Source organism: Strix uralensis, chromosome 15 (assembly GCF_047716275.1).
Source record: "Strix uralensis isolate ZFMK-TIS-50842 chromosome 15, bStrUra1, whole genome shotgun sequence".
Classification (NCBI taxonomy): domain Eukaryota; kingdom Metazoa; phylum Chordata; class Aves; order Strigiformes; family Strigidae; genus Strix; species Strix uralensis.
In genome coordinates this window covers 13,769,077-13,795,545 of record NC_133986.1, presented here as the reverse complement: position 1 = coordinate 13,795,545, position 26,469 = coordinate 13,769,077, and the positions used below count along the sequence as shown (strand labels likewise).

The 26,469-nt window shown below is 38.3% G+C and overlaps 1 protein-coding gene across 1 annotated transcript in view; it reads right to left on the bottom strand.

The window, feature by feature from the left end:
• Positions 1–26,469, bottom strand: part of TRIM66 (tripartite motif containing 66) — a 49,512-nt gene that overhangs the window by 19,012 nt on the left and 4,031 nt on the right. The window contains exons 2-10 of the mRNA XM_074884460.1: positions 19,468–19,571; positions 15,179–15,326; positions 10,117–10,249; positions 9,391–9,507; positions 7,492–7,606; positions 5,960–6,106; positions 5,697–5,814; positions 3,437–4,323; positions 2,267–2,428 (exon numbers count right to left, since the gene is read on the bottom strand). Coding sequence (XP_074740561.1) covers positions 2,267–2,428; positions 3,437–4,323; positions 5,697–5,814; positions 5,960–6,106; positions 7,492–7,606; positions 9,391–9,507; positions 10,117–10,249; positions 15,179–15,326; positions 19,468–19,571 — 1,931 coding nt within the window. The remainder of the gene's footprint in view (positions 1–2,266; positions 2,429–3,436; positions 4,324–5,696; positions 5,815–5,959; positions 6,107–7,491; positions 7,607–9,390; positions 9,508–10,116; positions 10,250–15,178; positions 15,327–19,467; positions 19,572–26,469) is intronic.

Here is a 26,469-nt window from a genome sequence, read left to right as displayed (position 1 = left end):
AAGTACAATATTTTGGACTTCTCCACATTCACTTTTTCCGTGTCCTCCAAGAACTTGAGAGAGATGAAATGTTCTGAATACAGGGCATGTGAAAATAAATGGACAAACACCTATATGGAAATTTTTGTCTGGAGATGAGCGTGAAAATATTTAATCAGGTGAAACAGAGATGAGAATGAATAGAGACACCCCTTTGTTCTTAAACAGGAACTGATCTCCCATTTGAACCTAGATTTAATATAACTGTCAGCAAAAGCAGTTTCAGCATCTGCTGTCAGCAGCATCTTTAAACAGCATTCATGAAGAATATATTTCAAGGGTTCCCCTTCATCATTTCCAGTTAGCCATTGCCAGTGCTGTCAGTACATTATGGTTTCATCCCGAACAGCTCATTACAAGAGATAAATACAAGAAAAGTTGGGGTACTGTATCTGTTGAATGTCCCCATTTCTTGCAGAGGTACCAGTAAACTAGTAAAAAACAGGCAAACCTGTGTGTTCTGCACAAGAGCATATACTTCTCAGCACCATTAGAAAAATTTCCTTTTTTTTTTTTAAGAAGTATCCTCTTCTTGTTGCCCTCTCAACTTGTACAGCAATGAATCAGCCCATCTTCCTTTTTTCCTCCTCCTTTTCCCATCAGACTACACTAGTCTCTCTCTTGCACATCTCCTTCCATTTCCTTCCCTCTTTCTGACTTGTCTTAAGCTGTTGGGAGTAAGCTTCCTTTACAGGTCCAGAAGACAAACGACAGCTTCTTCAACGTACATGTAGAAAAAGCCTCTGAAAGCTAGTTGGTTAGCATCACCATTAATTTTCACAAATAAAATACATGTTTATGGTATTTTCACAAAGTATGTGCTCAGGTTCATGGTCTTGCCCAGGCCTTAAATACACATCTTCAATTTTTACAGTCATATGCTAAAGTAAAGATAGCCCTATCCTACAAAATTCGCATAGCTTTCCCCAGTCCTGTGCTCCATCACCAGAAGTTAAGGGAGATCTGCTTCCACATGTGAAAGTTCAGAGCCAAAGAGCATCATCTCAGAATGCTGTGATACCATCGGCCTGATCCAGAAATTTCATCATATCTACAGAATTAAGTTAGCAATCACAGATTTCTTTGTGGCTTCCAAATCTGATTTGGATGCTGCTTCCAGACCCTCAGTAATCATTACCTTTCCACGTCTCCACAATTCCCAAACTGATCTCCAACAACTCTCTGAATGGGTATTGCATGATAAATATGTTGAGTCAACAAAGCTAAATGCTAAAGAAGGAGAAAATAACCTCCTTTTGGGGGCTAGTAAGGAAAGACAAGTTCTTCCACAATATTCCACACCCAAATTCCAAGAAAAAATATCCATGAAAGACTTGTATATGGTACACAACATGAGTCACGAACAGAAGTAACAAACAGATTTGAGCAACCAGAATATGAAGTGCTGTTTAGAGTGTTTTAAACAAACAGTATGGAGAGGTAAGAGGCAGCTTCTCTGCCTCCAATGCATAGGTGATATCCAGAGCCAGCAAGGAACTACTGATAAAGATGAGCACTCCTGGGTTTGTTTATGTTGCTTCTTCAATAGTTAGGGCCTTCTGGTAGATGAAAGGATCAAAACATGGCTCTATTATGTGCTGAAATATTCTAGAGATACAGAAATCTATGAATTTTCTTACACATGAACCTATACATGAACAAGGAGAAGGAGTATAACAACCTTTCAGACACCACATCTCCACAAGATGAAAAAAAGGTTAGCAAGACATTTTGGCTTACAGAGTAATAATTAGCTGTTATTTCCAGGTCAATTATTTTGAAGGATGTTTCTCAGGCCTGATTTCATCAGAATCTCTGACTTTTTTTTTTTTTTTTTTTGTAAGTTAACTGCTGCTAGCATGGCAGTTAGCAAGTGCTGATAGTTAAATCCCTAGAGATAGGGACTGGACAGAATTTACTCAGTGAAGAAATAGGTCTTCTATTTATTTGCCAGTTCATGCTTAACAATCACGTCAGCCAGATCTACACACTACCAGCTTATAGAAGAGCTGCTGATCCTGGCTATAGCACAGTGTGTAGGCATCTCCCCGGGGAGATGCACACTAGGGTAGGCTATGACTGTCTTCCAAGATTTACAAGCCATTTTGTCGACTTTTACTGTATTTTATTTTTTTCAATCTGATTGCAAATTCCAATGACATACTATATTCAATATTATCAACTCATGTTTTCCCTTTAAAATATTTTAAAAAAAAATTCTTGATACCTTTCTCACTGGATGGAAAGGTGATTGTTGCAATGTGTTCTCAGGGGAGTGACTGCTGACACTGGCTTCTTCATCTAGTGCCTGTGACAGGGAGGGACTATCACTTTTGTCAAGAGGAATTACAGGCTTCTGGGCATCAAGTTCAGTGGAACTCTCACAGACCTATAAATCACAATTAAGAATTTGTGTTTTCAAAATCACAGAAAGATAAATGGCAATAAATTCACATCAACTCACAGCATACACAATATGACAAGACTGGAAAGGCTCCAAAACAACAAAGATGTTCAAAGTAACCCTAAGTGAAGAGATAAATGAATAGAGAAAGATTTCTCTCAAACATTAATGAATTAAAGAAAAATTAGTCAATAAAGCTGCTGAAGTGTACAGCTATTCCAAAAGCCTCCAGTGTGCCCCTAGAGGTAAACCACTTTGAGAGCTATTCAAGGTGGAACTCCACAGAATTTACGTAATGGCAAGTCCCAGCCACCTTTCTGTTGCAATCCCCACTGTTCTGATTGAGTTTCAAAGCCACCTTATTGTGCACCTTATCAGACTTGTAGTTTGGATGCTCACTTCTCAGCACTGTCCCTTTTTCAAAAGCAGGATTCTTACCAACAGAGGAAAAGGGGAGAAACTAGCCCTGCTGACAAAACTGTAACAGAACAGTGTGTATGAATACTGATGAAAATCTTAAAGGACATGATGCAGTAGCAAGAGCAGTTACTAGTAGAATAGGAAATAACTCTTAGACCAAAGAAAATATGTTCTTCACTCTCTTTTCACTAATAATTCAGAATCAAAAGTGAATCTTTTTCAATGACTCAGGACTTAAAATTTCCAGTAAAAACAAGTTGAAATGCAGAGTGAAACTACTGCAGTCCTCCGGTTACCTATTTACAAAGGAAGAATGGTGATGCTTTTATTTTCCCACCTGGTGCTCATCTTGTCTATTTAGAAATTCAGATTTTTGGGACTCAGGTTGTTTATGCAGCACTTCACAGAAAATTTTGGCCCAATCTGCATGAGACATGAAGCCTCTGCTGAACCACAAACATAGACAAGACAGCAACAGAAAGTTCAATCAAATACATGAAATGTCAAAGGTGTCTCCCATTTCTGAGCTTACACTGACTAAACACAATACGAAAGAATTTTTAGAGAACTTACTTGTGCTTCATCTTGGATCTGTTGCTGAACTGGGGCTGGCTGCCTCACTATGTAGTTGATTTGACCAACTATGGTCTGTTGAACATGCTGAGGTGGCTTGGCTTGGTTCAGCTGCAAGCTGGACTGTCCTTGGGCCTGCAGAAGAAGCTCCAGATCCTTTTTCATCTCCTCCAGTTCAAACTGGTGATGCATTATGTCCAGGCTCTGCTGGATGACTTGTTTGTGGGTGTTCTCATTCTGACCTGATGGTGGCGATGCTGGTGGCAGCTGCTGCTTCTGTGGTGGCTGCTGCAAGTGGTTAGATTTCATCTTCTGGAGATGACCAAGTTGCACCTGCACGGTTGATGTCTGCAAAGAAGTCTGTGTGCGGAATGGCTGTGGATGGCTCATGTGAACTTGCTGAGCCTCATGTGATACAACAGCATAGCCCAGGGGTGCAGCCTGCTGCAGCTGCTGGGATGGTAAGTGCGTTCTCATCCTCCCAGACACGTTCTCTGGCTCTGACCGTGGCTGCTCCAGTCCAGACTGCATTAGCTTCATAGGCTGGGGGGCACACCTTTGCTCTTTGTCATGTTGCTGCATGCTGTACTGCAGAGGAAAGGGCTGCTCATGCAGTTCGGGAGGTTGCCGAAAATTCTGATAGCGGTTTATGTCTTGGTAAGAAGGCTGAGCTTTGTTTGGGTGAGGTATGCTGAGGCAGTGCGAACAACACACAGGCGTAGGACACTGAACTGCAGGTGGAAGCTGAGGTGACTGGCTCTTCACAGGCTCCAGCTGTGCTGCTGGTGAACGGTGTCCATGATACAAGGAGGTCTGTAATCCTGACACATTTCCACAGAGTAGCACATCTGAGTGAGAAATGTGTCCACCTTCCATAGTGAAAGCTCCTGGAAAAAACAGCAAAATTACTCCCTCCTATGATCTTGACAAATTTACACAATAAAAACTGTGAACAATGGCCATTTCCTTGTCTTCATTTCAAATATAAAAGATATTCAAATATCCTATCCAGACAGTCCTTCGACATACCTTCAAGACAAATTTTTCAAGATTTTTCTGTGATTTAAAATCATACCAAACTCCCACTGATGTCAACAGAACTCATGGTTGAATTACCAGCAAATGCTTTGAAAAATTGACCTCAATTTATTTTCTTTTAACTGATGGATAGGGCTTATACTTCCATTTTTTACTAAAGTATGAGCGTATCTTCTCATCCATAAGCACAGGTACAAAAGACTGCTTCCAGGGTGAAAGTGACAAAAATAAGAGATTGATGCTATGTAGGTGAGAATCATAAAAGCTAGAAATAGAAGTGACCTATGAACTGACCTTGTCCATGCTTTTAGTCAAGAGAAGATTATTCCTTGTAATACTTTTGATAGTGTTTTGCCCCATCTAGTTTTAAATATCTTAAAATGGGAAGAGAACTAATCTTTTAGACCATTGATCAGCCCACCGAGCTGAATTTACTGTAAAAACCCAATGCAGTTGGGAAATTTATAGCTGGTGGGAAACAAAGTCACAGTATGCACATTCGTTATATAAATAACACTGTAATTTTTATACAGTCAATGTCTTAAAGCCATCTTTGTGCCCATTAATTGTGTCTCAAGCACTGCTCAGGTCCCTTGGCCACTAAGATACTAAAGGACCTGAGGAGCTGGGCATGACTGAGCTCAGCTCCCCCTGGGTAAGGCAGAGGAAATAGCACAAGGCCCACTGGAGATACTCCATTTCACCCAGGGTACTCCTTACAGGACTGCCAGAGTCGCAGTGCAGTACAGAGCTATTGCTTGCTGGCACGGAACTGAATTTCAAATACATTGGGCAAAGTCAAGGCTGTCTGATAGCCGATGACGCTTCACTTAAAGTCATTTCAATTAAAAGTTATTTGTTTAGTCCTGCACAGTGTTTCCACGAAACTAGTAGTTGTGTTCTTACATTGTGATTTTGTAAGACCATCAAAGATGATGTTTATAGAGTATATTTCTAGGTAATGTTTATAAGGTAATATTTACATATAACAATGTCTTTTAATAGGTGAATTGATATAACTGGAGAGAAAAAAAGGAAAGTTCAGCCACACTAGCTTTTCTTCAGAATGTGACAAAAGATACAAAACTGGAAGTCAAAATAAATAAATAAATAAATAAATAAAACACCAAAGAGAGCACTTTAGGGAAAGTACTGTCTTGTCTATATCTGTCTTGTCTAGCTTTTGGCACTTGCCTAACAAACAACAATATATTTTTCTTACCCAAATTGGACAGTTGCTTAGTCCAGTAGGAGGGATCCCAAGTAAATCTGATCTTCAGCGGAGGGCCTATGTCTGTGTTACAGTTTGTCTCCAACAAGCGCTGGATCTGAAATACAATCTGGTAACAAATCAAAGGATGATGATTGTATTCACAATTATAAGACTATGAAAAATACTTTATTTGAGAAACATTAAATCCTTAAAACAGTTCTCATATTTACTGCACAATTTCAATTTACTGAGAAAATAAATATTGTTCTTACCAGTTCTTTACTGAAGAGAAATGGTATGCTGTTTTTACTGCACACTGCCCAGCTGATGAAGTTCTGCACATGTTCTACCTGTCTGCTCAAAACCACAATACCTTGCAGCTGTTGCTCCAATTTCTGCTTCCTTTCACTGGTGATTTTCTGTTAATAATGTGAATCAGTAGAAGATATTTGTCATTCTTCAGACACACATAATGCATACAATCATTGGCACTACATTATGCATTATTTGCAGGGACACTTATTTAGAATTTCTTTAAACCATCAGTCATAAAAAGAAAGCAAATCTTATTCAACAGATATGTCTGAATTCAGGAAAAACAATTACTTCTCCAGGAGCAAATAACCTACATCATTCTGGCCTTGGTTTAACAGAATCGCATAGCCCAGGAAAGCTGCAGAAGATCAAATTTGCACCTGGACTGCTTTCTTGTCTCTTACAATACACAACAGAAGAGACCCAAGAAGGAATATAAAAAGAGGGCAATCATGCACCATTTCCTCAGAATGGTCTTCCAGTCTCCAGCAATTCATGATTTAGGGATCACAAAGACAGAGGCTACATTATCACCCTCAGCATATTTTTCTATGAATTTGTCTAATTACTTTTGGACCCATGCACAATATCTTGCAGCAAGGAGTTCCACACTTATTTACCATTTATGTGAAGAACTATCTGTCCTTGTTTGATTTGAACTCAGCACCTCCCGATTGTATTTGATGCCCCCTACATGCACTTCAACACAGCACTGTGCATATACTTCAAGTGTACGGACAGTCTGCTTGTGGTTATAGATAACTCAGGCAAACACTGAAATGTTCTCGGATCACATGAACACTGAATTTACTTAATATTTAATAATTCTGAAATGAGAACATATGTTTCTCTTTTTTATAAAGCTACTTAGCTGAGTTGCCATATTTGAGTCAAATATGTAAGTTCAAATGTAGGCAGCAAGTGCTGACTGCCTTGTCTTTCCAATACCTGCTAAAATTACCCAAGAATAACTGAGACCTGGAAATTCTGATCAGATCTGATAGCAATTTTTGTGCTTGGCACATTTCAGAATAAAATCATATATACTTCAACTGGACATCCAAAATCTGAAGAGTCACAACTGCAGGCTCTGTTACAGAAAGTAGACCAGAGGATCATTTTCAAAACAGGATATTAAATGTGCTGCTAATGGTCTTCCATGAATTAAACATTAAAACCAGATGCTGGTTTCTTTTGTAAGTACTCAAAAGGTGCACACATATTCTCTGTAACTGCATTAGAAAATGTGGTTAAGTCATGATAAGCAAACATTTTGCCACTTCATCCCAAATCTTTCTTAACCATTGATTCCACATAAAATTCTGCAGGGAAAAAAAAAAAAAAAAAAAAAAAAAAAAAACACCGAAATATTTGAAAATATAAACAAAGGGACAATAACTCTCACAGTCTATATTCTTTCCATTGGCACTGGGATTAAATTTAATTTAGTTTAATTTCCCAAGGTATCAAAGAAACTAGCCTTACTTACTTCAAGTTGTTCAAGAAGGGTGTTTGTTCGTTTATTGATTTCATTCATCAGAACCATCTTGGCCATTTTTATTTGATTTTCTACCTTTTTGTATAAATGCTTTACTTCAAGCAACCTATGGGCAAGAGATACACATCCCTGGATGAGCCAACTGGTATGTCATTTATTCAGAGCTTAGTAGTTACTTGTTACAAGAACTTATCTAACTATTGACAGAGAACTCCAGTGAAGGTTGTACCATTTCCCATAAATTCTCCCACACTTCTCTGCAAACATAGAATCACAGAATGGTTTGGGTTGGAAGAGATCTTTAAAGGTCATCTAGTCCAACCCCCGTGCAATGAACAAGGACATCTTCAACTAGATCAGGTTGCTCAGAGCCCCATCCAGCCTCACTTTGAATGTCTTCAGGGTGTGTCATCTACAACCTCTCTGGGCAACTGATTCCAGTCTCACCATCCTCATTGTAAAATGTTTCTTCCTTTTATCTAGTCTAAATCTACCCTCTTTTAGTTTAAAACCATTATCCCTTGTTCTGTCACAACAGACCCTACCAAAATGTCTGTCCCCATCTTTCTTAGAAGCCTCCTTTAAGTATTGAAAGGCCGCAATAAGGTCTCCCTGGAGCCTTCTCTTCTCCAGGCTGAACACCCCCAACTCTCTCAGCCTGTCCTCACAGGGGAGGTGCTCCAGCATCCTGATCATCTTCGTGGCCTTCTCTGGACCAGCTCCAAGAGGTCCATGTCTTTCCTGTGCTGAGGACTCCAGAGCTGGACACAGCCCTGCAGATGGGATCTCATGAGAGCAGAGTAGAGGGGCAGAATCCCCTCCCTCAACCTGCTGGCTACACTTCTCTTGATGCAGCCCAGGACATCGTTGACTTTCTGGGCTGCAATCACACATTGTCGGCTCATGTCCAGCTTTTCACCCATCAGTACCCCCAAGTCCTTCTCCTCAGGGCTGCTCTCAATCCCTTCATCCCCCAGCCTGTCTTGATACAGGGGGTTGCCCCAGCCCAGAGGCGGGACCTTGCACTTGGCCACGTTGAACCTCATGAGGTTCACGTGGGCCCACTTCTCAAGCTTGTCCAGATCCCTCTGAATGACATCTCATCCCTCAGGTGTGTAAACCACACCACTCAGCTTAGTGTCATCTGCAAATTTGCTGAGGGTGCACTTGATCCCGTCTATGTCACTGATGAAGTTATGAAACAGTACTGGTCCCAGTACAGACCCCTGAGGGACACCACTTGTCACTGATCTCCATACAGACACTGAGCTGTTGACCACCACTCTGGATGCGACATGCTAATGCTGATTGACTCTCTCAAACATCGCGCCAAGAAGTCTTAAGTTCTTTGTCATCAAACACACGCAGAAGAAATATCAAAAAACCTTTCACTTTATACTAGAGTATAAATCACATAAATAGATTTGTACTCTTTCAAGGTGTTTGAAATGGTTTTATTAATGCAGAAGAGAGATCCAACAGCTAACAAATACATAACCATTAGCCAAAATCCAGTTCCTATAATTAAATATTTTCATTTTTATACTGGTCTTGATGGGAATTGCAGCTTGTTTTGAGGTTTCTTGAAGAAGTAGGGTATTTTTAAAATAGTCTTCATTTCTAATATTTTCATATTCTAGTCTGGAAACAGATTGTACAAAGAAATCTAAAGTCAGCTGTCACATGTCTTACAAGGACTATGGAATCATGTATTACAACGCCACTTAAACATGAATTTGATATTTTTAATCTTCTTATTATTTCCTATGCTCCAAGAAAAAAAAAATATAGCATTTACATTAACTTCTACATTAACCTACATTTAGTGAAAATAGTATTTTTACTGATCACCCACTTTCATGGAAAAAAAAAAAAAAGCATAGCAATTACCTGTCTTCAGTCTCTTTAGCTGAAAGCTGAATCCCATTTTTTTTCTCTTCCACTTTAGTTATGACATTTTCCAGGATAACTCTCTGATTTTGCAAAGCTTCATTGAGATGTCTGAACCTGTGAAAGAAGGGAAAATTCTCACACCATGTTTTTTCCTGTTGATAAATAATCAGCTTATCAGTTGATAAGTTTAGGGGACCAGCTGCCTTAATAACGGGACATGTCCTACTACAAACGTTCTCTGTGAACTGCTAAACTTTATCCCCCCTCATATAGGCAGGCTCATTTCACAGAAAGCGTTACTGTGTATAGACAATTCCTTACATGGCTCACACATTTCCACAGACAAGCAGCATACTTAAGTGTTGGTAACACTGGTCTTGTGCAGATAAGGACAAACAGAAGTATTTGAAACATGCTAAGTATTGAGTTTAACTTGTGCCTTTGAGCAGGACCACAAGGAACTATATGCATGCACACATAGCAGCTGGGCTGACAATAAAACTGGGAAGGTACACACTGCTGAGAGCAGTGAGTGATTCTGTGAGGGCAGTAACCCATGTGTTACACTGCTTGGGCACAAAACAACTGAACTGAGTTTGCTGTGGCTTTTAAGTTTGGACTGATCTGCAACTTCAGCTGATGGGAAACGCAGATGAACAGTCTTAAATCTAAATTATCTACCGTTTTATACAGGATTATGATTAAGCTATCGATGTGTGGTACCTGTGTTCCTTATGCTCTGTCAGGAGGCAGCTGCAGCACGTAAGGGTATCGCAGGTCTCACAGAACAGCTTGAGTGGTTCTTGAGTGTGCACTGGACAATATAAGGAAAACTCACTTGCTTCATCTTCAGTTGCTAAGGAACATAAACCAATGGTGTCACTGACAAGGATTACTATTACAGCTCAGAAAGAGTTGTCAAACTGTCACAGTTTTATTGAAAGTCTTGATGTTATTTTTAAAAGACCCAACCCCTGGAACCATCTGATTATATGAACCAGGGTTTGTTTTTATTTTCCCTGGCCTTATACATCCTACAAGCTGAGCACATCAAAGGGGTTCAGAAACAAGTCATCACCAAATTTGTATAGTCCTCTAAACTCTCATGAGTTTTAAATATCCCTCATGATTTTGGGCACTTGCCTCATGACTTTGAACGCCCTGGTTGGCAAACCAGTCAATAAAACTGTATTGTAAAATGTAGAAAAGAAAATATATTAAACAAACCTGTAGTCACAGCAGAAGCAAGGAAACCCTTTGTTCTTAAAAAGTGGCATGAGGAATTGTTTTTCAAACTTGTGTTTGTTGTAAATGAAGTGCATAAACTTCAGTAGCTAGGGGATATTGACATTAGGCACTAAAACCTGTTCTTAAAAGGATTTTCTGAAGTGTAATGTAATGAAGAGTAAAAATGGACAGTGGATATGTAAAGTGGAAGCATTGCTCCTGTACAATCTATTCTTGCCTTCTTTCCTGCATACAGTAGAATTGTTTTAGAAAGAAGGAAGACTGACAATGAAAGAAAGAAAAAAAAAAAAAAAAAGGTAAGCCGCCATGAAAAAAACCCTTTCACTGAAGTTAGACATTCACATCTACATTAATAGTTAAGGCAGGGAAGGGGAAGCTCTTTTCTTGGATCCCAAAAACCACAGACTTCAGACCCTTATTTTATTAACCAGTGTAAGGACCACCCATCATTATTATTAGTGAAAAACATTATTTTCTCAAAATGGTCAAAAAGCACAAGCAGTGCTAAAGTACAGTGACAGATTTCTGCAGGTCAGTACTCAAATTCTCTGTCCACAGAACCATCAACTTTATTAGCACATAAGGACATATATGGGGACAACAAGAAAAGCACATGATTGCATCCTCAAAGTATTCCTACAGACACTATCCTGTTATTTTTTACCAACACACAAGAAATTAAACAAAACAATCATTGTTAGATAACACTTATTGATACAAGCTTGAAATGAAATAAAAAATTACTTATTTATATACCATTATTTGCTCACATAAAATGAGAAAAATGCTTCAATTTTCCCACACCAAACCTATCTATCTTATCTAAACATTTAAGAAAAACAACTTGTGGCAGGGACCATGCTCTCATGCTGTAGCTAAATGGAGCCCTTTATAGAATCAAGACTCTGAAGTGGTACTGTGACACACAGCGTACAACAAGCTATCCTAATTCAGTCACTTTATTTTCAAATTGGAAAATGCGCAATATAGAAGTAGAAAGGCTAAGAAAATCTGATGTCTGACAAAGAGAATGAAGATATGGAGAAAATCCATGCCGTGCTCTAAAGAAAATATGCCAAATTTCCTTCTTTTTGGACTGCTATCTACTCTAAATTTTTCTGAGATTTACTTCCTCCAGTTCAATTGGCTTTCCCATCTGCCTTCTTAATATCATGTGCAAGAAGATAATTTTTGATAGATTAGGCCAAGATTTTTTTGTAACAGCATTACATAGTTTACATTGTTATGAGTTATTTACAGTAGTATCATGCTTTATTCTTCGGGAAAGTTTATTGGTTTATATTATTATTGAATCAAATGCTAATAGATAGCATTATTAAAAGAGGATATTGGATCAGAGGGTTTGGTTTTTTAGCCCACTCCGGTATTTTTTTCAAGGTACAAACTGAACTCACCAGAATTTTTCTGATTGTACTGCAAATAGGTACTTCTGCATTAGAACCTGCAGCTGACAATGCAAATAATATGTAACCAAGCAGGTCATATAAACAATATATAACCAAGGTGGATGTTGAAGATCATATTTTCCTTTCCTATGGGGTCAGATATTCTATCTTAAAAGAAAAGTAAAAAGCCCATAATAACTCTCAATTTTCATGAGTTGGAAAAGCCCCTCTAAGTGTTCAGTACCCGCAGAGCATGCAAGCTGTTCTTCTGAAAACTCAGGATCAAATTATCCATATTAAACTCCAACTTATAGTGAGATATGGTCTTTAAGGTCCAAGTATAATGAAGCCTAGTCACAATCTTATATAACGATTTCTCCATCTTTCTCTGTCTGGAGGGTTCTTTAGCCTTTGGGTATCATCCCAGAGAAATCAGTGGGGTTTTTCCTACTGTGTCAGATTTAAGAGACAAGCAGATTTCAGATGCAAACTAAGGATAAAAACCAATGTTATCTAATTACAACACAGATCCACTGCCTCTGCCACTATTAATTCCCTGATTCAATTGACATATCAGTGAGAACTGCCACTGAGCCATGGTATTCTCAATCTACTTTATACTCAGCTCAGAGCTGCACTCTTCAGTTTTAAAATAAGTTGGATTCTTTTAAGTCAGACACTAAAGAAGTGCACAAGCCTGCTTCTCCTAGGAGGAGACATCTTGACCACCATTACCCATGTTAGCTTCTTGAAAAGATCCTCACTTGAAGAACAGGGAAAGTTCAGTTGCCCTGACTTCTGAATTAACATCATTTGAGTCACCATTTTCTACAGCCTATATTTTCTTTATCTTGGGTGGATCTCTTGAAAAATTAACAGAAAGCTTTAAATCTCTGTTCCTCTGACCAGTTGGTGTCGACTGTGGAAAAGCAATCTCATCCTGGCTAACAGAGTCCTCCCTCAACTTGCATAAACTTTGGTCTTATAGGTTCATACTCAGCCTTGAGACACTGAAAGAAAATGATAGTATAGCAAAGAGAAAATTATTCAGTTTGTGCACTAGCCTATAAATAGTTGGTATATCAGTACCAGATCATTTACTTCTAACATAGTTTTGGGAAAGCATTGTTTCTACTCAATTGCAAACCACAGATTTTCACTTAATGAGGAAAGAGTCTGGACTGAATGTCCTTTAAGAAAGATGGGACTAAGGGAGGAAGAAGTTCTGGTGTTATGACTGTAAGAAGTTCAAGAGCTCTGAATTTAGCAAAGTTCACTTATTCCTAGTGCTAATGCAGAGCACTCCAGTGAAAGTTTTGTTCTTCAGAGATTATTCCTGCTTAATCTGTCATAAAGCTTTGGCCCATGTTCCGAGCACCTAGATCTCCAGTGCTCAGCTAATTCATCCCAGAAGCAGATTTCGGTGTTTCCACATCTTGTGATCACAGATCCAGAAACTTTTCAGGGGTTTTTTGGGTTGCCTTTTTTTTAAAAAAAGTCAGGAAAAATTATTGTCTGCGAAAAACTGCCAGTAGTGCAGTTTAACTCGTCTGTGAACCACATCTCAGCATCTCTTCATATTCATAAAAATCATATTCAAAAAAAATCAGCCTGAGTTCTAGCATATCCTAGTATTTGCTTTCTCTGAAATATCCTGAGGGGATATCTATGTCCTAAATAAATAATATATACATAAATAATAATAATTTTAAAAGCACAGATTACATCCCCAATCATTTTTTAGAGTAACTAGCTTATATATACACTACCAGCATTCTTGTTAATTTTTTTTTCAGCACACAGAATTTAGGACTAAAAAGATGAGAAAGCATTTTAGTTTGCATTTTTTTATTTATACAGCACACACAAAACCACAACTAAGCCACAGGTATATTTTCTTACCATTATTTGTCAACAATATGAGCTAGTAATCTTAGTCAAAGTGAAATGAAATTATAAACAGTTGGAGCCTCAAAACCACAGTCCTTATCTTGCCATCAACTCAAGAAGAAAAATATATTGTCCAACCAATCAGGGCATTTGAGGGGGGACTGGGGGGACTTCAGTTTATATTATTCTCTAGAAGAGACCCAGAAAACTCTTAAATGTCATCTGTGGGTTTTTGTTATTACTATTCTTACAGACTTTTTTTTTTGTTTACACTCTATTTGGCAATGGCATATCATGTCTCAAGTGCCTCAAACTGTTTGATATGAACACCCAGGACTTAAAAGAACTCCATCTATGGCAAGCATAAAGTATAGCCTCCTACAAGCAAAATCCTAAAGCCAGAAAAACCCCAATAATATAAAAAGTAAAATCAGTGGGCTACACCTACGTTTATTCCTTGTTCTGTCTTTCATCTTCCTTATGAAGAAGAACGATAGTGCAGCACAAACTCTCTAGCACAAATAACTTTGTATGTGAGCCACGTGTAAACTTAAATCATTGTATTAAATTTCAAAACTCTTCTTTTAGGTTACAAATTGCTTACATAAGTTTAGGTTAGCACACTCTTCAGCAGATTTATGACATATAAGTAAAGAAAATAATGAGCAGTAGTAGGAGAAGATAATCGTTTCTGCAGATCATCATTGTACAGGGATGAGACATATTTGTCAGTGGGCTCCATTTGTGCTTGCTGATGGCAATACAATGGTCACAATCAGGAAGCACATTTTTCACTGCAGGCTTAGAAAAGGAACATCCTGTAGCGATCACAGCCTTTTGCTGTCTGGGACTCTCCCTCCCACACCTTGTTCATAAGAACAGGATGCTTTATGGTAGTTTCCTGAGGGAAATTACCCAAAAGAGGACAGAAACACAGAAACAGCCTTGGCCTGTTGCTGTTGTAGCCTACCAAAGCCTAGCCCATCACTCTGCAACCTGAAAAAGCATGTAGAAAAGATAGTCTCTGTGAAATGCAAATATCCAAAATTTTTCAAATACTGTGAAATGTTAATTGTGGCAAAAGTTATAGAAAAATCACCATCTCTTAACCGACACATACATATCCTTCCGAATCCCACACACAGAGCGTGGTGTCTGTGGTACAGAGCCTGCAACTGATTGTTTTTCAACTGAATAACTGATACGAGAAGAAACAAAATTTCAAAGTGTGTCTTCAGTACCTGTGCAGCCCTTCAGGGATACAGGCAGGAAGCGGTCTCCAGTTTCCTTGCCATGCCTGTGCTCCTCTGTGCATGAGCTGCACAGCCACTTATTGCAGCTGGTACAGAGACTGTGAGCAGGTCTCTTCTCTTTACATGTGGAGCAGCTCTAAGAACAAAAAGTGCAATTACATACAAGGGTAACAAATTAGCCATACAAACCGCTATCTTTAATAGACTATGATTCAGATTGGTAAGCTTAATATTTTTCTTCCTCAGGCTAATGCAATTCAAGTGATATTAAGAGTCTGGTTATTGTTGTAAAGGAGCAGAATAAAATTAAGAACAGAACATCATAAAGTTAAGAACAGAATAAAATTAAGATTTGAAGCTCTTAAATCAAATTGGCTGCCTTTCTGTGCTCTAGCACAATCAAGCATTGATTATGACATGATACAAGAATTATTCAGCAAACGTCTAGGGTCCATGTTACATATGAAGTCAGAAGAAATAATCATAATGACTTGCTTCTTGTGAACTGAAAAAGCCATGAAACTATGAAATAAGATTTGTCTTATTTCAGTTAAGGAGTGTTAGGTTAAAAGTTACTTTTGAAAATGACTGGTGTACTTTGTAATCCCTTTCTGTTAGTGTTGTACTATTTACTGATGGCTTTAACACATGAATGTACCCCTTACTTTTATAGATATATATATATACACACACGTATATATGTTTAGATAGATATATATATTTTCTACTTCAGGAAAGGTAGTCTAGGTTGCCTAGTAAGTATGTGAAATAATAGAGTCAAACATAGCCCATCAAAAAGTTTTTTAATCCAACTACTATTTCCTTTCTAATCACAAAATTATGCAGAAGCATTTTACCATATCATTTCAGTGTCATTCATTAATTTCTGTCCATTACTAATTATTTATTAACAAACTAAAAATTCCATAGTCTAGAATCCACTTCTGCTTTCATGTATATGAGTATAAATCAGAACCACTTCGGCAGAGCTTCTCTAAATCTACATTGCTTTATTTAAAATTAGAGCTTACTCTATTTGCTTTAGCATTGTACAAACCACTCTGATACAGTGTGACTGTCAGGAAAATACATGAAACATGCCAACAGTAAGGCAATTTAGAAAACAACATGGGGACACCCACATACTATTAATGAAAAACTTACTTCCTATTCCCTAAAGAACTGACCAGAAATAAGCTCCATTTATATCTTGGTATCACATGTGGTGAACTGGAAACATAAGACACGGGAACATGAGAAGAACTGGAAACCTTGATTAACTATCGTCTCTACTAATTCAACAATTTAGGAAATGCCCTTTGTTATACAGGCCATGCTGTCTGGAAGTGTCACTAAAGGGGAAATGAATAAAGCAGCACGTAAATGAAGTGGATAATTTGATCTTTGGTATCCAGAGCGAACTCAAAGAGTTATTTCAAGATAGCTATAACAATACTTCTTTTAAAAAGTATTTGCTTTAGGCAGAAAATACCTTGCCTGAAAACTCCTAATATTAATGTTTTGGACTTACCATAGTCACAAATAGGTACTATCTACGCAGGCAGAGTGAACAGAGTGATGTAATTTTACCATCATCAAAGCATAAAAGCTTTGCCACCAGTTTATCAAACTCAAACATTTCCTACAAGGTTACAATATATCTACTGTACTTATGCATAGTTCTTGAATATTGCTGCTACTCAGGGCTACTCAAGCAACTAATAACAGATGGCAAAATTACTTCCTACTGTGTCCTTTCTGTTGGGCATCAGCTTATCTTCAATTCAGCTCTATTATTACATCCCAGTTATTCTGATGGGAAACATGAAGAGAAGGATATAGCAGCATGCACTCAGTACATAAGCCCTGATGCAAGCCCTGAGGAATTTAATGGAAGAGTTTCTCTTTGCAGTGTGTCTCAGGGAATAGAAAGCCTGAAGAAAGAAAAATCATGGTTCTTTGCTGGTCATCTTAGTTTTAAATCATGGCTTTAACCTTAAGTGGAACATCTATATCCACCTAAATTCTGAGATGCAAGTGAGTCAAGTTCTGATTCACTTCAGCACAAGAAGAAAAGTTTATGTTCTGCTGAAATTAATTGAAATTTTACCATTCCCTTCAGTGGGGCTGGAATTTCACACCAGGTGAACAATCAACAATAAACTCATTGTTCAAGAGTTTCTAAGTATTCCCAAACTTTTTCAAAGAGATTGGGCAATTCTTGACCATAAGTCAACAAAACAAATTTTTAAATGTGCTGATTGTCTAGGCAGGGAAGTATTTGTGTAAGCCATTCTGCTATTTTAAACCTTTGTTTATCAACAATGTTTTCCAAAAGATACATGTAATAATGTAAACCAAAAAGCCTAATATAAAACTTATATAACCAAAATAAAAGGATATTTATGCTGGGAAGCAAAGCTTGTTACATAAAAAGAAGTGTCTAATTTAAAATGTACGCATGAAAGGCCAACTTAGGGAACAGGTCAAAAGCTGAGGGAAGTTCTGCCTTCCCTGCAATAACCAAAACTGCTTAATCACAAGTTTACCTGAACAGTTGATTGGCTGTCAGTCTGACGGGCAGGCAGTGGTTAAAAGATAGTAAGCAAGTTTCACTGATACATGACTTGACTGTTAATAAAAAGGAAGCAAGCCAAAAACTGTGAGGAAGGTTTGTGAGTCCCTCTAGGGTACTCCTATGCTCCAGTGAGATATCTGCTTTGCTGAACTGTGCTTAGGACTCCTAAGGGATTACAGAAAAGAAAAACCTTCTTTTAAAGAAGGTTTGGAAAAAATAATCTAGTGCTTTTGAAGGCATTAGATATTCTCATTGGATTTTCTTTCTACACACATTCTCATTGAAAGGTAAATGATGTGAGTCATGGTAATTAAGAAATCCCAGTAGAATAAGTGCATTCTAAACATTCAGCAATATGAATTTTCTTCTCTTTGAAGAGTGCATGTGAATAGACCACTTCCTATTTTAGATAAAGTTATGCTGCACTCTTCAAGCACCTTACACCTGAAGATATCAACACACTCTGCTTGCATCAATTTTTTAATTTCTCCAGAACACTCCATGGATTAGGTTACACATTCTTTCCTTTTTAACAATGGAGAAAATGAAACACAGAAATGACTGACAGGGAAGAAGTACATCCCCTCTACACTTTTTTGCAATGATGTCACTGGGCAAGTCACTTGCACAATTTAAAGCAGTCTCAAGCCTTCTGCATGGGACAGAACTGACCTACAAACTGTTGCTGCCCCTACAGGAGTTAAGAGGAGTGGAAAGATATATCTTCTGTCCTGCATTATGGAAAGAGTGTTCCCCCCACCCAAAGGCCCTGAAACTGAATCTCCAGTGGCTATCCAGTTTACTTAGGAATCAAAAGTGCAAAAGAGACAGACTGAGGTCCAGGAGCTGGTTCAGAAGGTGAAGTCCAGCACCCTTGCTTCTTTGTCACTCTTCCCTTGTTTTGGATCACACTTTGGATAAAACAGTCAGCAGATTACAGAATAGTTTTGACAAGTTTTCACCTGTTCTAACTTCCAGCTACAGGCAATACTACCACATTCTGAACTCATTCATGTAAATAATAGAATACTGTTTTGTAACAGAGGGGGGCAGAAATACCCACTTTTCTCTGTCCCTCCTCGTGGCCCAAAGTAGTAGCAACTAAAAAACTGTGAGAATAGTCCTGCCTGTTAACTGGGTATTTAACAGAAGTTAAGTCCATCTATGTACAGTGTCAATACAAGGCCAAGGAAGTAATCCTACATGTTCCAATTACCCTTTGCATCCACTCCCCAATAGGAAACTGAAATATGATGTGACCTTTTTTATCATTAAAACAGACAATCAGAAAATGCTAATTGCCTACAGGATCTAATGGGTAATCTTGGTGTAACCATTCAGCCAATAGTCTGCTTCTGATTACTTTGTGTTGAGAGCAGAAATGGGACAATGAGGAATCGAAGATATTTGGTATCTTCCTAATATACTGATCGTCACAGATCCATTCCTACACCACTAGTATCAATATTTTTGAATCAACTCTATTTTAAGTACATAGAGTCAAACTCATTCTTCAAATAAAGTTAAATACTATGAAGGCAGTATGTCCATCTCTAGCAGTGAAGAAATTACAGTGACGCATAAACAAACTGCAAGAGCGTCTGTTGTTCAATACGAAGTTTGTTCTGTTTTCAAACAGTGTTCATCTGGTAGTATTTCAACAACTCACAAGGCACCCAACTCAGCAGTTTTTACTTACCTTTGCCATAGCTGAATTACCGGTGGGAAAGTCCTTGAGAAAGAAACTTTCAACTACATCCCTTGCAAAGCAGGTCTGTTTGCACACAGGGCAGGAAAGGATACCTGAATTTTTGAAAAAACAAAACCACCACAAATAAAACAATGCACACCAGCCATGTGAACCAGGAAATTATATAAACTGCACTTCAGTATTGCTGGCTTTTTTATATCACACAGACACACTTAGTTCCAGCAAACAAAGGCACAAATCAAGACACAAATTACTTGTGGCTAGATCTAGTTTAATACACAGGAAAGAAAAATAAAGCAACAAAATCCCTAGAAATACACTATAGTTCCATTGACTTACTTCAGCATTTCTCAATGATATCCGCATGTCCAAATTCCCATGAACTCATTAGGGTTTACTGCTTTGATAAAAACTGAGCTGCACTTTAAATTGTATTCCTTTGTTACAGATCTACTTGCACTTTCCCATACTTGCTACAGTTCTTCTAGACCAGTTTTACATTACAGTGGTATATCAAAGCATAATACACACATTGCCTAATGCTAGTTTTACAGTGCAGCATGCTGTCCAAGTGAAGTGAAAGAGAGTAACATGCTGCTAGCAGAAGCAACAAGTCAGAATAAAGGATAAAAAAAAGTTTCATAAATAGAAGTCAGAATTGCAAACCATCTATTAAAACAAATCCACAGGTGGCAAAATGTGATCGCCCCTAAAGGAAAGCAAAGTGAGCACCAAAACCTGGCCCCACCTTCATTAGCTACTGAGTGCAACTGAGATGAATCTTACTGTTTGCCTGGGCTGAGAACTAACACTTCAAGAAGGTGTCCATAACTGTATACATGCATTTTTGTGTCTCTGCTATTTCATTCCTAGATTTCTTGGGCTAGGACTTACATTTTTCTAGAAGGTCTAGTGTTTTTTTTTTTTTAAAAAAAGGAGCGTGTATGTTTCTGACCACATTTCTGTAGACTACTGTAGATGTGAATACAGAACTTTAGAGATGGTGGGGGTGTGTCAGTCTATTTTTACCTTATCTTATCAAGTCTTTTTTTTAATCGAAGTTTTTCCATTCTGTTGAGAACAGAATTTCAGTGCTATGCTCACCTTGCCAAGCGATTTATTTATGATAACTAACAGCAGTATTTTCCATGACTAAATGATGCAAACTCAAAGTAAGATTTTAAAAGCAAGATCAATGACAACTTTCTGCTGGACTGACAATGTTCAATGTGCTCTAAACTAAAATTAGTTTTGTATAAGAAGAGTGGCCTGTAGATTAATTAAATCTTAAGATGTCTATTATTCTTCGCATTAGACAGAGACTCTCATGTTTTCCAGGTGCTTAGTATTACCTGCCCTTGGGACATGGCTCTTGCAGTCCCTGGCCAGGTGCACAATTCTAACTCTGAATATTTCCCATTTTCAGAAGCAGGCTACTGTTATTTTAACAGCAGCACTTTACATTACAGAGGCACACAAACCCCAAACCCTTCCTACATTACCACTTCTGACAAAAGCACTATGCAGTCAGATGTCTGAACACATTCACTTTCATTCATAAAAGTTTTGAAGAAACTTTTGAGTTCTGCTACATCTCCTTTGAAGAGGACATCTTACTAAGAACCACTTCCATGAGGTTTAGGTCTTCTTTAGCCCAAATCTTGTTATAAAAGCAAAAGTATATTGTTTACTGTTTTCCAAGGTTGCATTTACAAAAGAACTGTGATCTGGAGGCCCAAGTGGCAGACTAGGGTCTACCTCATACTTGTTTAACTGCGCATTTCATACAACACCGAGCGTTCACGTAGACGCGAGAAGGAACAGGTGGTATCCACGGGTGCCTGTGCTACTCGGCTACAAGCAACCCCAGGGGAAAGGTCAACACAAGCAATTGCCAATGCTTTGCTCATCTTCTAGGCATGTAACTTGAGTCTTGTTTAGGTGTGTTCTGGTGACAGGAGTTACAAAGAGGCTAAAAATTCATCTGATAGAGATGCCCATGATGGCAGAAAGCCGTAAAAGTCTCTTAAACTCTCCCTTTATTTTGCATCCTTAATACAAGGAGCACAGCTGAAAAGGTATCTTATTTACCTACAATATTTGTAGCTAATCACCTTCATATGTTACACCCTAGGACAATATAATGCTTTTATATTAGTCACACTGAAACCTCTCCATGCTTTCCCAAATTATGATTGTGTCTTTTAGATATCTGCTAACAGCTCAGTTCTCTAGAGAAATGTAGAAACAGTAGGAGTACTGCAGTACCTAAGACGTGTGATACAGACAGTAGCCTCCTACTCCTTGTAAATGGTGCATAGTACAAGCGCCAGTGAATTGTAATGCTAATTCCTAGAAGATGAAACAGTTTTTAAGTTTCCCTGTGAGCACCTTACAAAGTGATATGGTTATAACAGCAGCAGAAATAGTCAGACACATTTTGATTGATAAACTAGGAAGCAAAATACCTACTTTGCAATCAGCTCTCAAATAAGTCTCACAGGACATGCTCTAATTCTCAGTGCAGTCGATAGGAAACCATCTACTGACTTTACAGGGAATTGCCTCTAGCCCTTTGAGACTTTGAACCAGTTTCTTACTCCCATAACTGCATTGCCCAAGCAGTGTCAGTTCTTGATCTGGCTAGTACAGAGAGAAAAACCTCCATACTGAGACTACATAATATGCCACAAATTGACCAAAGGGGAAATTATCAACAGGTTACTTTCTGAAGTAAGAAATGCATGACTCTCAAAGCTATTCCTTCATCTACATGCCATATGGGCGAGCACACAGTCTTACACAAAACATTTCTGGAACAGCTGTTTCCTGGGAACCAAAAGCAGTGCTTGGACTTTGCCATAGCAAGGACAACTTCTGTCTATACACCACATAAGGTAAAAAAAGTTAATATGGAAGTTACTATTTTATTACTTTCTAGCACTATTCAGTTAGTGCAGAATATTAAATCAAATTATACCAGTTGAATGATATTTAATGGAATGCTCATGACCTCAGGCATGTTCATGTGAACTTTAAATTCTGCTAATTTGTTACAAACCAGTGAAGTATAAAATACATTGTATAAAGAATGCATTAATTTGACAATGGGCGAGACCATCTTTTTAATGTTTTCAAATGTATTTAAAGAAAACTTCAATAATTTTCACCCTAAGAAAAAGTCTCCTTATATACAGAAATGAAGTGGTATTAAGAAATATGGAACAGTCATGATTTTGGAGGTAGATGACATCACTGCTGATTAATATTAGGGGACATCTAAAAGTGATGCCCTGGATGTCATGGGACAATTTTTTGCCAGGTTTTAGATCCAAGTTATGCTATTGAAATCAGTGTTGTTCCAGAGATACACATGGAGTGTGTCTCACACACACACAGAGGTCAGAACATTGTATTAGACTACTACCACAGACCATCAAGTACAGCTTCGATTGTGTAAATGTCAAAGTGTGTCTTAATTATCCAAGTAACTGTGAATTCATAATGATTTCAAATCTAAAGCTCCCTTGCAATGAACACAAGACATGTATAGCCCTTAGCTTAATAAAAAAATCAGAACAAATAGCCTAACAGTTAACAGGAATAATAATGGGGATACCATGGCAATACTGTACTGGAAGTAGTTTCCTACTCGTAGGAGGACTAATCAGTAAGCACCTTCTCACCTGTCATAGTACTGAATTCTGTATTTAAGACTATTAAAAGCACAGGGGATGGGTTTGCGTGTTGGTAAAAGAGGGATTCCCTGAATGTGGTAGCTTCAGAGATCATACTTGGTCAGCTAATTGGGCTTCTTATTTGATTCCTTTTCTGTTTAATGAAAACCTAGACTCCCTGGAAATGCCCAACCTTTTTCAATATAAATTCCCAAAAGAATCTAATGATGGCTTGGCATAATAAATACACTACAGAATGGTTTGTGAAGCAATAACCCTGAAATTAAACAAACCTTACACTCATATTTACAAATAGCCACTAGCAGCAGCTACCTCAACAACACAAAGCAAGCCCACTATGCTGTGCTCGTGCTCAGAGTGCAAATCACCAGTAAAGTACAATTGCCTAGAAACCCCTTACCTGTCCTGCAGATAAACAGTCACTTAGAGAGCTACAAACACAGTCACTTGTGTCGGGAAGTGGGTGGTTATTAAGCAGAACTGCACACACCGTGCACTCGCTGGAATCAGGCTTTGCCGCGCTGCAGATTGAAGTCACTACACCTTACACGGACTATCTGGGGCTGCTCCCCCTTCTTCAGCCAGAAATGCTGACAAATCAGCAGGGCGGAAAGATGTATTGGGCCCCTACAAGATGCATTTTTTCTTTTTTCTTCTTTCCTTCTTTCTTGTCCTTGCCTCTCAGATTCATCCAGGCCTCTGTTAACTTGCCTTGGTAGTACTTTTCCTGAAGTGGTGGAACAAAAATCTCATCGTGAGAATGAATAGCAGTGTCCTACTTTCCTTCTTGTCTGGGTCTTCTCTCAGTCCTCAGAATAACCAGGAACAAGTGTGCAGAAGGACAGAGAAGAGCTTTTCCAGATTCAGGTAGCAGCAGGTCTTACAACTCCATTCACTTCCACAGTGTATTTTGCAGACCATTCCCTAAATATTTTTCTTGCCTTCCTACCTTACCACTGCCTCTAAACAACATTGTTAATTTGTTTTAAGAACCTGTACTTTGCAGACAGCTCATTTAAATATATTATTATTACAGCACTGTGGGTGAAGGGAAGAGTAGTCAGAAGCCCTAGAGACTCACTGTTTGTACGTATGAGAATGATGCAATTTCTGGATCTAAATAGCAATTCAACATGGAATTACAGGATTCAAACAACAGTTCACATACTAAGAGAGCAGAGGCCAAATTCAGATATGGTGCAGTCGTGATATTCAATGAAGTCCATTATTGTTATCAAAACCTCTAGATGTAGCAAAAAGCTAAGAGAGTTGTTGACATGCTCTATTTTTGTATGGAAATTGTATTGGTAGGAAGGAGGTAGGAACATTAGCATAAATTATTTTTTAGAAGCTCATTACCTCCTGCTGTTTATCATTTGCAATCATTATTTATGACATCACATTTCACTGCTAAAGAGATGACCATGAATTTAGAAAGGCTATCAAGAATCCTAATGTTGGCTTTAAGCCCCATTTCATTGTGATATGTGGAATAAAACCCTATTTCAGAATTATATGTAGGATAAACCACATATAAGCTATTCTCAGTGCATTTGAGTTATCAGCTAGTACTGAATAATCACTGAAGACCACATTGTATTGAACAGACTCCCATGAAGTTTCATCACATGAGGGATGGGGAGGAATAGTCCTACACCTACATCCTTCCAGGGCTCCACTACTCCTTTAACTACCATCTATAGTAGGCTAATGCACCTGAACACCACCACAAAAGCCACCAGCACTAGAAAGCAACATGCACACAGACGTATCTCCGTGTCTGTGTTACATTTATATACACACAGAGCTGAACCCTGAAAAGCTTCAGCAGCAGATGTTTACTTTGCTGAATCAGTTTGCAACCCTTTTTCATAAGCCACGTGTTTATTTCCACTCTCACACTCCCATCAGCAAGAGTAACTAGACAGCAGGTTGGGAAAAATGGAAATTCAAATGCAGTGGATCCAGTAGTCAGACATAGATACCCAGTCTGGACTCTCCAACTCTACGCCTGGGATATCCAAAATCAGCTTTCAGGAAGACAAGGTTCTGCCGTATACTGTTCAAGCCCTAGTTCCCCACAGGTCAGCTCTCTCACATCACACAGCATTTTCATTTCTGTTAATGAGAGTTGCCACACTGCATCAGCCCCAGGGAATAGTAAGCAGACATCAAGGTAGTGACCCTCATACAGAGCATTCCTTTGTAGAAACACAAATAAAGAAAGAGCTAAAATTTCTGAGTTCTCTCAAGTTTGTACTCCACCTTTATTGCATCAATCTAATTTGTGACAGAGCTGTGGATAACTTGCAGCAATCATCTCTGAAAGCGCAAACTGCAACCTCTCCACCGCATATGGAAACTGAGTATAAAGACCTTTTGAACATCAAAAGCCGCAGCTCACAGTTTTGTTTCAAGGTCTTCCAGTCTGGTCAGGTTTAAATAGAAAGAACCCTCAAGCTGGTTGTCTCAGAAATAAATCAATGCAGATAATTAACCTATTATTATCATGAGAATTGATTAGCATAAAGAAACAAACAGTGGAGCTATCATACACACCACATTTATATTTGCTGTCCACATGTTGCACCTATTCCTCCGCTCTTTTTCCTCCAACAACCATCAGAATAATTATTCTCAGAGAGCATTAGCTACAGCTCAAGCTGCAGGCATAATTTACACTTCCTTGGAGACCCAATTATAGGTTATAGGAAACAGTTCTGAAGACAACCTCCCACTCTACAGCTTCATATTTATATAACTAAACCCCCCATTGTTTCACTTGTCTTTTGGATCTGGTAACTGAACAACAAAGTGAGAAGGGCTGACTAACTTTAAATCCATTCTAAAATTACTAAATATATACATTATGAACCATTTCCCTCTTTAGAATTACCTTTCTACTTCCCGTTTTAGAAATAAAACATGTATTTGGTGTTGTGGATCTAATTAAAGCAAATGAGTATTCTCCTTCAGAATTAATAGGCGTGATGCATTGCATCACTTACCTTATATGATTGCATCAAAACAAGGTTATTTGGGTCCTGGAGATATAACAGCTGTAGCACCAAGGCAGCCAAACTGTACTCCACGGTGAGACAAAATACGGTTTAAAGAACTCTGTAGATGTGCCTTTTTTTTTTTTTTTTAATATACAGACTTAGTACAAGATAAAGCATTCTGTGTTGACACCTGGAGTCTCCTTAAGCCAGTACACCATACTTCTTATGCCAAAACTTCATACTGAAAACGAGCCCGAAGCCAAAGGAGTCCTAGAGCTCAATCTTTTTCT